Raw genomic sequence first — 11,241 nt, 5'->3', positions numbered from 1 at the left:
GCCGCCCGGCCCCAGAGGCACCCCACCGCCCGCAGGGAGGGGCATGCCAGAACTAGCGGGAGCACCGCGAGCTCCGGTTTTATCTCCGCAGTACTTTGAAAAGAGAAAGAAGGAAAAGCCTCAGATGGTTAAACGGCCCTAAATAATTAAAATTTAAACAAAACCGAAAAAAGGAAAGAAAAAAGAAGAGGAAGAAAAAGAAAAACGCGTGATCGGTCGTCATTTAAATACAAATATACTTACAAAAATCTTACACAGGCTATTTACAATCATAAAAGCACACAGTCCAGGTAGCAGAGTGTGAGAACGAGAGAGGCGTCTCTCTGTCCCCCCTGTGGCCGTCGGGCCCTCCAGTCCGTTTGCCCCCCGGGGACGGAAGCTTTTGCAGGAGCTGCGCTGTTAAAAGGAGCCTGCGAAAAGCGAACGGCTAGTGAGGAAGCCTTGAGTAGCCAGGTTTGGCAAGGTTTCCACGGGGCCAGCTTTTTGGGGGTGGCCGGGACGAAGCGGATGGCTGGGAATGGGCTGAGCCCCCGGGGGTCTCAGACGGTGGTCTCTCCCTGTTTGCTGTTGGTAAGCCTGGTATAGAACTTCCTCCAGGAGTTGAGGGTCTTGCCGGACCAGATCCAGAAGCCTGACGTGATGCCCACGATCAGGGTCATAAGGTACTTGATCATGAAGACTGTGAAGTCTGGGCTCATGGGCGGGTGGGGCGGGGCGCCTCCGCCCGCCTGGAGGTGGGGGCAGGGGATGGCATAGCTCTTGCAGCTCTGGGCCACCCAGCTGCGCTCCCACTGGTCCCGGAAGGCCTGCTCGTAGAAGTAACAGGCGATGACGATAGTGGCGGGCACGGTGTAGAGCACGCTGAAAACGCCGATGCGCACCATGAGCTTCTCCAGCTTCTCGGTCTTGGTGCCGTCGTGCTTCATGATGGTGCGAATGCGGAAGAGGGACACGAAGCCGGCCAGCAGGAAGGACGTGCCGATGAACAGGTACACGAAGAGCGGCGCCAGCACGAAGCCGCGCAGCGCGTCCACGTTATTGAGCCCCACGAAGCACACCCCGCTCAGCACGTCGCCGTCCACCTGGCCCAGCGCCAGGATGGTGATGGTCTTGATGGCTGGCACGGCCCAAGCAGCCAGGTGGAAATACTGCGAGTTAGCCTCGATGGCTTCGTGACCCCACTTCATGCCGGCTGCCAGGAACCAGGTGAGCGACAGAATCACCCACCAGATGGAGCTGGCCATGCTAAAGAAGTAGAGCATCATGAAGAGGATGGTGCAGCCCTCCTTCTTGGTGCCCTGCGCCACTGTGCGCGCCCCGTCCTCGGAGAACTTGTCGTTACACACCACACGGTCCTCCAGCAGGAAGCCGGCGATGTAGGCCACGGCCACCGCCGTGTAGCAGCCCGACAGGAAGATGATGGGCCGCTCCGGGTAGCTGAAGCGCCGCATGTCCACCAGGTAGGTGAGCACCGTGAAGAGCGTGGAGGCGCAGCACAGCACTGACCAGATGCCGATCCAGGTGCGCGAGAAGCGCAGTTCCTCGGGCCCAAAGTACATGAGCCCGTACACCTTGGTCGGCTCACACGGCGCGCCGCAGTCCTTCTCCCCCAGGAAGTGGTAGTTGAGGTAGGAGGGCACCTTGAGGGCGCGCGGGCACGAGAACTTGCCCCGCTCCGACGCGCCCGCGCCCCCCGGAAAGCCGCCGCCACGGTGCCCCCCGCCGCCGTGCTGAGGGTTGCTGGTCCAGAACTCCGGCAGCAAGGAGGGCGTCGGCGTGCCCTTGTCCGACGTGTTCTGGCCCACGCACAGCTCGCCGGCGCCGTGCACCGGGAACTTCTCGCACTTGAGCGTGTCCGGCCACTGGAAGCCGAACTTGTTCATGAGCGCCTCGCAGCCCTGGCGCGCGCGCTCGCACAGAGAGCGGCAGGGCGGCAGCGCCTGCTCCAGCACGGTGCACACGGGCGCGTACATGGAGCACAGGAAGAACTTGAGCTCCGCCGAACACTGCACCTTCACCAAGGGGTAGAACTGGTGCACCTCGAGGCCCGCGTCCTCTTGGTTGGTGTGGCCCAAAAGGTTGGGCATGATGGTCTGGTTGTACGCGATGTCCGTGCACAGCGGGATGGAGATGGGCTGGCAGTAGCCGTGGTCCGGGATGGAGATGCCCCTCTCGCCGTTGTACTGCTGCCCGCTCTGCTGCTGCTGAGGCGGCGGCGGCGGCGGCGGCGGCGGGGGCTGCTGCCCCGGCCCGGGCCCCTGGCCCGGCCCCTGGCCCACCGCCTGCCCCCGGACCCCCGGCAGCAGCGGAGCCTCCAGCAGCCAAAGCAGTAGCAGCAGCCGGCGCGCCCAGCGTCCAGAGTCAGCTCGGGGGCGGGGGCGGCGGCGGCGACGGCTGCCCGCGTCCCCGCTCCCCTCCGCCACGGGTCCAGCCGGGAGCGCCCCCGCGCAAAGTTCCCAGCTCGCGCGGCCGCCGGCGGCCCGGGACTTCTTAGGCGCCTCCTCTTCAGCCATACTTTCTCGGCTCCGTCCTCGGCGCCGCTCGGCTGGGGCTGGCAGTGGCGCAGCCGGCGGCGGCTCCCGCAGCGGCCGGGGAGATCTCCTCCGCGCCGGTGCCCTCCGTCGAGCCCAAGCCGCGCTCCGCCCGCTCCCCCGGCTCCCGCTCCGCGTCCCGCAGCCGCCGCCGCCGCGGAAACTTGCGATTCATGAAGCGTGGGCGGCGGGGAGAGCCCGGGCGGCTCCGGCGCGCCGGGGTCGCGTCCCGCCTTCCTGGCCCTTGGCTTTGCGGGTTCCCGGCTGGCGGCGCAGCGCTAGTGGCCGCGGCCCCGTGGAGCGCGCAACTCTCCGCAGCCCAGCGGCCTCGACTCCCCCCTGCGCCTCCGCCTCCTTCTCCGCCGCCGCCGCCTGACCATTTGTGTCAATCCCTCAACTCGCTCGCTCTCCTCTCTCGCGCGCGCCCTCGGACCGGTTTCCAGGCGCCCCGCAGTCTGTCTTTCACCAGGAGGGAGGAGCCTTGAAACCGACGCAGACCTGGAGGCTCAGGGACCGTCGCCCAATCGCAGCACTGGCTTCCCGGCGCAAAGGGCGCCCGCTGCCTGCTTCCCCGAGCGAAAGTCGGCGAGCGCGCGGGAGGAGGGAGAGACGGGAGGAGGAGGAGGAGGAGGAGGAGGAGGAGGAGGAGGAGGAGGAGGAGGAGGAGGAGGAGGAGGAGGAGGAGGAGGAGGAGGAGGAGGAGGAGGAGGAGGAGGAGGAGGAGGAGGAGGAGGAGGAGGAGGAGGAGGAGGAGGAGGAGGAGGAGGAGGAGGAGGAGGAGGAGGAGGAGGAGGAGGAGGAGGAGGAGGAGGAGGAGGAGGAGGAGGAGGAGGAGGAGGAGGAGGAGGAGGAGGAGGAGGAGGAGGAGGAGGAGGAGGAGGAGGAGGAGGAGGAGGAGGAGGAGGAGGAGGAGGAGGAGGAGGAGGAGGAGGAGGAGGAGGAGGAGGAGGAGGAGGAGGAGGAGGAGGAGGAGGAGGAGGAGGAGGAGGAGGAAGTAGTAGTGGTGGCAGAGGCACCGCTCCGGCACAAAGAGTGGCTTTGCTATGAAGCGGGACAGGCTTGGTTGCTTTTTCCTTTTGCAGAAGAAAGGGCGAGGACTGGTAGGAGAATGGTCCCATATGCTGTTGGAGATAATGAATAGGAGTCGGCGCACCCCGGGACTTAGCTTTTCTTTTCTTTCGTCCATTTCCATGTTTGAAAATCCTGCTCTGGACGCTGGTTACAAACAGCAAACCGAGCGCTGCCATCGAACAGATGCCTTGGACTTAGGGAACGCTTGGCTTCCTTTGAGTTCGAGTCTGTCGAGGTTTTGTTTAATATGTTGCTCTAATGAGTCCTAGAGCTCTCGGGCTGGGCTTGGCGGGCTTCGGACGCGCCATCTCCCCAGGGACAAGTCCGCGGGGTCGCTGTCAAATGCAGAACAGCAACAAAACACAGACACAAACTTTGACGGAACTGAGAAAGTAGAGCCAGATGCGCCGCCGTCCGCTGCTGCTATCCTCCTTGTAGTCCTTTTTCTCCTCCTCGATCAAGTCAGAAACAGAAGCAAAGGGAGAGCGTCTATTAAATAGTTAGAGAGACAATCTGGAGAACCCGACGACCTCTCTTCGGGAGCGTCTTCGCTGCCCGAGACCCCAGAGGTGCCTCGGACCCCAGAGGTGCCTCGGACCGGAGCAGAAGCGTCGCTGACGAACAGCCTGGGCTGTTGGGGAGCTCCTAGGAGCCTTCCAAACCCCGGGGACGCCCACGGCGCAGGGGCCGCTCCTGGGAGTGCCAGACCCGGGCCAGTTAGGGACCTCAGGCCGGGCAGCAGCGCGTGGTCCGCCACCGGCGTGTGGAGCTGGGGACGCCAGTTTCATTAACAACACAGCGAAATCTGAAAGCCAAAGAGCTAACTGCACATTCCCTTCCTAATTCCAAACAACACCATCCATCGCAGCCTACTTTTTATATTCTTGTTTTATGCGTAGGGTTTTGTGTGTGTGTGTTTTAAAGGATGCTTTAACTAGGTGACTCAGTTTTATCAATTAAGTGCCGTTGTATTATTAATTCTACCTAGGATTTGTTGGCCTATGATTAGACTCTCAGGATACTTTTCTGCAGTTGTTTTCTATCTTTTGTTTATTCATTCATTCGTTAAATACACGCTTAGGAAGCACCTCTTAATGCTATAAGCCATATTAGGTAGCAGAATACAGAGATGTATGAGATATGGCCCAGCCTTAGGGGAGGATGAAGTGCAGTGGGGCAAAGAAAGGTAGATCAGTTATCCCGCCACCCATTTTAAAGCTGAATGAGCACAGGGGAAGCAGCCGGTCATTGGAAACGGGTGAGAAGTGTTCTGATAGGTGGGTGGAAGGTGCAAAAGACAGAAGCTCTGACGTGCTTAAATTGCTGAAAAGAGCAGGATGACGAGTGAGGGTGGCTGAGATATCATGAGTAAGGCAGGAGAAAGTTTTAGTCTATACTAAAAAGTTTGGGTTGAGTAATATACAGACAATGGGGAGCTTTTGAGGGTCACTTTCTCCCACTTACAGGGGATGGGGGGTGGGACTTGGGGGGTGGCTTCAGAATGACTGTGAAAGATGAATCCTGGGGCATGCTGTCACTGGGAGGCTTGACCATTAGTCTAGACATAAAGGTCACTACTTAAGATGGGTGGTACTTGTACCAGTACTAACAGGGCACTGTGAATTTCATCACCAAGCATGTTGGTGTCTCTAAAGAATGTACAGTTGTATCTTTACCTGTTAAGCCAAAATGACATCTGTTTATCTCAGATACATATATTATTGTTTTTCAAATATTTGTGGATGTAGTAAATTCATGAAATATATATTTGTTTTAAAGTATTTCTGGATTCCTAGTTTTTTTTATTTTTCTTTTTTTTCTTCCTAGTATTTTTTTTTAAAGAAAATGCAACAGGTACTAAATGTGTATACAACATGTATTATATATGAGTGTGTGTATGTGTATTGACAGTAATTCCTGAAAGATTTTGATATTGAAAAAGAGATGTTCACTGAGGTCTTTTTGAGCACTCACAGTCCGTAATTGTTCATTTTACCTTCCAGCATCCTGGCCCACAGTATCCCAAGGACACTTTTTCTCTAGCTTTCTGCCCTGATGCTCATTCTTCTGCTGAGAATATCCCACACTTAGAAACTTTACCAAAGCATCTTCCTTCTACCACCCCTTGCTTGTAAAGGCTTATCTGTCTTGTGTTCCACTCTCTCAAGGTCATTCTTGGTGACTGGCTGGGTGAAAAGCCAATTGATTCTAATGTGTTAGTTACCAAGTATCACATGCATTAAGCATCCACCAACACCACTGCTCCAAACCCTCTTCTCCCCCAATGGATGGGGCACAGGGGAAAAAGGCAGAATGTTCAGTACTGTTCCTCAGAGTAGGTGACACTTTTTTGCTTCAAAAGTTGTTCTATTGAAATTCTTGAGCTTATTTTACGTTCCACTGGGCAGTGAAGTTCACTAGGAAGGAGGCTCAGCAATGCCAGCAGAGTTAAAACAGAGAGAAAGAGAAGTTGTTCTTGGGGCCCCTGGGTGGCTCAGTGGGTTAAGCTTTTGCCTTTGGCTCAGGTCATGATCTCAGAGTCTTGGGATTGAATACCAAGGTGGGCTCCCTGCTCAGTGGGGAGTCTGCTTCTTCCTCTTCCTCTGTCCCTCCCTCTTATACTGTCTCTCCCTCTCATAAATAAATCAAAAAAGAAAAAAACATCATCCTTGCCGGATTATGGAACTGGAAGGAACTAAAGACATCATCTAAGAACGAGTTAATTTTCTTCTGTTTACAATGAAAAATACTAGGCTCAGAAATGTTAAGGGACAAACTCTAGGTAAACAGCTTGTTTGGTTTGAATTTCATTAGATGTTTATTTTAGCCCTTTCTATGTTCTTTTGAGTAGTTATCATTCTTTTATTTTTTAAGTCAATTTTCTGTAGTTCTCTCTCAATAGATTGTGTTAAAAAAGACCTAAAAAGAATTTTTTTCTGAGAGTTGTCTTCCAAAGCTAAAAAAAAAAAAAAAAACAAAAACTAGATTTTCTATTTATTTTATATCAACCCAGCATTTCATTTATTAAACCTATGTGATATAGAGGAAGTTATTAAAATCAAGAACAGTTCAGAGTTGTAACCAATGACAATTAGTGTTATGGAAAGTCTTTTGGGGAGGTGATGCAGGCTGTGGATAACAAAGTGTTAGAAGAGAAACATGAGCAGCATATTTTTACTTTAAAATATAGAATTTTCTCAGGATGTGGAAAGGTTTGAGATCCACAGATAAAAATGACCAAATAAGTATGAACTACTATGAACTTTGAAATTAAAATATTTCAATTAAGCAAGAACTATAAACATAACCCAGTTCCTCCTTGATATTGGTTCTTCAAGCTTCAGACTCTGTCAAGTTTTCTTATATCAAAGGTCTTGTTTTATCAGGCCTTTTCCAAATCTTCTGAAGTTTCTCCAGACTGCTTATGTCAGGTTGAATGTGGATAATTACCAGGGCTAGAGATCCAGTTCCAATTACATACAGTTGAGTGCACATGGACACGCAAGCAGTTAGGTGAATGCTCCACATGCAACCTGGCGGACCTTGAACTCTTAGTTGATTTGTTTTGTTGCTGGCTTGTGGGTAGCAAGCTTGAATTATCTTTGTTGAGTAGCGGAGGCTATAACACTGGTTAAGACTATATTTTTGAGCATCTATCATATGTATTTGGCATTGTTTTTCCTAAAGCATGCTATACACATTGCATCTTGTCACTTAAATTATACCACTCTTTGAGATAAGGTACTAATTATTATCTTCTTTTAATAGATGAGGAATCTAATACTCAAAGTAGTTAAGCAACTTGTCCAAGGTTCTATAGCCAGTAAGTACCAAAGTAGGCCTTGTGTCTAATCAAACTCTATGGACTTTCATTGAGTAACAGAATATGAATATGCTACTCCTAAAAATTATAGAAGAAAATGTGGTTTCTGAGATGTGCAGATCATGGTGATTCCTTAGTATTTAATATAGTTTTCTATACCAGGATAATAGGGTAACACTGTTGGGACTCAGATTATAAATATTTTGCTTGACACTTGTGTTCTGTGGAATGGAGTTTGAGAAGTGCTGGGTTACACTTAATATAGTTTGAAACTTTAAGATTGGACTCTCACGTCTGTATCACTTTTGTCTGTCAGGAGTTCATTCTTTTCTTTGAATTCCTAGTAAAGGGAATATTGATTGGTTAGGGAGATGATAACGATAGAGAAAACTCAGACTATGCTATTCCCTCCTATCTGAGAGGCATCACCTAGGAGTCTATCATACTGCCTTTGCAGAGACATTGGAGGTTAGAGATGCTGCCTAAGCTTTCACCCTAGATTTCTACCTTATTCCTTCTTGAAATTCCAATCCAAGAATTTCTGCATAAGCTAATACTTATCTTCTCAGACATCTGTATTCTTTTGCAACAATTCTAAAACTAAGTGTCTTTTCTTTGTTCCTTTTTTTCCTTCGTTCTTGCACAAATCTGTTCTTGACATTGGTGGGATAGTTTTTGGATTCATTTATACACAAAGCCTCAATTTATAAACTCTCTTTGAAAGGTCCATCTTTTAAAAATATATATTGCTTTTCCTAAAACAGCTTATCAAAAGAGACAATTTGATTATCTTGACTATTATCTTACAGGGCATTTTTAAAAAAAGATTTTATTTATTTATTCATGAGAGACACACAGGGAGAGAGGCAGAGACACAGGCAGAGAGAGAAGCAAGCTCCATGCAGGGAGCCTGATGTAGAGCTCCATCCTGGGACTCCAGGATCATGTCCTGGGCCAAAGGCAGACACTCAACTGTTGAGCCACCCAGACATCCCTATTATAGGGCACTTACAGCTGACTCATAGTAAGATCCTAAACTGACTTCTCTTTTGAGAGTCAGCTATAATTTGTTATAATGTATATTTTAAATAGACTCAAAAATTTAATATAGAAGGGAATATTCAGTAGGTCTAAATATGAATCGTGGATTATTTGTACTCACAAACCTCATTTAAAATAAAAAGAAGTAAAGAAGGAAAGAGAATTCACATCATTGAATTATCATCAACAAGTTAGGATAATAATTACCCATATTTGTCCTGTAATTCAAAGATTAAACTATAAAAGAACACTTTGCTAAATATATTACTTAAATCTCAGTTTCTCCAAAGCCCATATGCAAAGAGCTATCTCATGACTCTGCTTTAATTAGTCTGTTGTTATACAATTGGAAATAGTGTATACTCTGGGAAAACTTTTGCAAAACATATAAGCATTTGTATTGGATTTAAAATGTAGTCCTTCTGTGAGGCCTTAGGCAAGAAATATAGATGATCCCTTGTAATTAAAACCTTATGTTTCATGAGCTGAAAGAGGCCTCTCTGATTGGCTAAGATGTGGGGAGCAGAGTTTAGAATCATTTGGGTGCAGAAAGAAGTTTTTAAGAGAACAAGTAAAACTTGTGCCTCTGTAAACAAGCCTTTCTGCTATCATTTCTGGACAACTTGACATAAAGGAAATGACTTGTACACCTTTTAAAATCATAGTGTAATCAATTTGGGTTTTTTTTTTTTTCAATTTGTTTTTTGTTTGTTTGTTTGCCTTAACCTGAAATCTTCTGGCCAACGGTAACATGGAAGTCAATCCGTGGTTTCTAAAGAATTAGTACAAATTCTTCTTAAAAGAACATCTTTGGGACTATGATTAAGACCAAATGGAACATGCAACCAGGCATTTCATTTCAGATCTGACATATCTTTGGCCGGGGAGTAAAGAAAAGCACCGGGCTATTTGTACTTTATTAGACATCTAAGGCTAAAATGATCCTAATAGTTGAAAAAAGTTAAAAAGAAAAACACCATTTTTCCCCATGAAAGTTGTCATTATATCATAGTACCTAACTTAATCTTCACAACAATGCTGATTCAGATAGCAAGATGATGAGCCTCAATTAAGATGCAGAAATGGAAGCTTAAGACATTGCCTTGCTCAGGGGCACCTGGGTGTCTCAGCTGGTTGAGTGTCCTACTTTGGCTCAGGTCATAATTTCAGGGTCCTGGGATTGAGCCCCACATCAAGCCATGCACTCAGCAGGGATTCTGCTTCTCCCTCTCTCTCTCTCTCTCTCTCTCTCTCTGTCTCTCTGCCCTCCCCCTGCTCTTGCTCTCTCTGTCTCTCTCAAATGATGTCTTAAAAGACATTGCCTTGCTCATGTAGTCTGTCAGTGGGGAAGCCACAATTCAAATGCAGTTACTACCTGCATTACCACAGCAGCATGCTAAGGGAAACAAGATAAATTCCCTAGCTTTTGTAACCTAATCAAAGAAAGTTCATTAGGGAATACAAAATCCTGCCCAAAAACCTAGCTGTATGACAGTTATTTCAATATTTTAGTAGAAAGGATATCAAATACCATAGGACAATGTCAGATGGCCATTTCTAATACCCACCCATAATAAAAACCAAGATATAATGGTGTGTGTCTTAGGTGAAGGAGACTAAGAAAAAAAAATAGGCTAAAAATACAGCTTTCCTGTGATCTGATTTAATGGGGGACACCTTTAGGGGATGTACTCACCATTCTTACATTTTTCCTGCATCAGAAGAAAGGTGTGGACATTAGAGTATTCTTCAGTGCTGGGTAAAAGCACTTCTTTCACCTTAGTGAGTATTCTTGCTTTCCTGAGCCTCAATTTCCTCATTTATAAAATTAGGGTGACAATCTAAATGGGTATTGTGTATCTTGCTGGCTTTAATATTCTGTAATTCTGATCACAACTGAGAGGTATGCATATTTACATTTAAAAGTCAGAATATTAATCAATAGGCAAGTGCATTTGATAAAACTGCCTCAGCATATTGATTTGAGGAATCTCTGCATTATTGATCTGATAGGTTGGAATGCAGTCGGGGTCTGTTTAAATCGAGCTTTTCTTTTCGCTTTCATTTCTCCTCAGCTCTGTCAAGAACAGAAGTAAGAGAAATCTCTGCTATATGGGCTAGTGTACTTCCCCCTTGGGGCTTTGCAGTCTGTGGAGTTTATGTGGCATTCTGTTTACTGCCAGCCCTTCAGATTAACACAGGAATCTGAGCTTAGACAGAAGAGAGTAAACTTTGCCATCATTAAAAATTAATAGATATTTGGAAAGCATGCACACAAATCAAGATTAGATCTGATGATTTTGATACAATTTTCCCTTTTACTCCATGATTACCTCTAAATCCATTATTTTCTAAATATCCCATATACATATGGCTATGTAACAAACCACCCCAAATATAGTGGCACAAAATGATAGCCATTCTATTATCCTCATGATTCATGGACTCAGGAATTTGGACAGGGACAGCGGGGATGAGTTATCTATATACACCATGGAATCGGGAGACTTAGCTGGGAGGACTCCACCAACTAGGGGTGACTCGGGCTGTTGAGGGCTGGAACAGTTAAGGCTGGAGGATTCACTTCCAAAATGCTTGGCCCCTAGGCAGGGGTGGCTGGCTCTGCTGTGACTGTCAGCCAGAGTGATACAAGCCACCTCTCCAGCATGGAAGCCTTAGGGTAGTCAGACTTGGTACATGACAGTTCAGTTGCCAGCAAATGAGGCAGGAACTACACGTTCTTTCATGACTTAGTTTTGGAAGCCACATAGTGCC

At 48.2% G+C, this 11,241-nt stretch overlaps 1 protein-coding gene across 1 annotated transcript; it reads right to left on the bottom strand.

The window, feature by feature from the left end:
* Nucleotides 1-219: 219 nt before the first annotated feature.
* FZD1 (frizzled class receptor 1) lies at nucleotides 220-2,513 on the bottom strand. The gene has a single exon (XM_055307562.1). It carries the CDS (start codon nucleotides 2,511-2,513, stop codon nucleotides 540-542), a length of 1,974 nt encoding a protein of 657 aa, XP_055163537.1. The 3' UTR covers nucleotides 220-539.
* Nucleotides 2,514-11,241: the final 8,728 nt, after the last annotated feature.

The sequence above is a fragment of the Nyctereutes procyonoides genome, unplaced genomic scaffold (genome assembly GCF_905146905.1).
Source record: "Nyctereutes procyonoides isolate TBG_1078 unplaced genomic scaffold, NYPRO_anot_genome, whole genome shotgun sequence".
NCBI classification, from domain to species: domain Eukaryota; kingdom Metazoa; phylum Chordata; class Mammalia; order Carnivora; family Canidae; genus Nyctereutes; species Nyctereutes procyonoides.
This window is presented reverse-complemented; position numbering and strand designations above follow the sequence as displayed.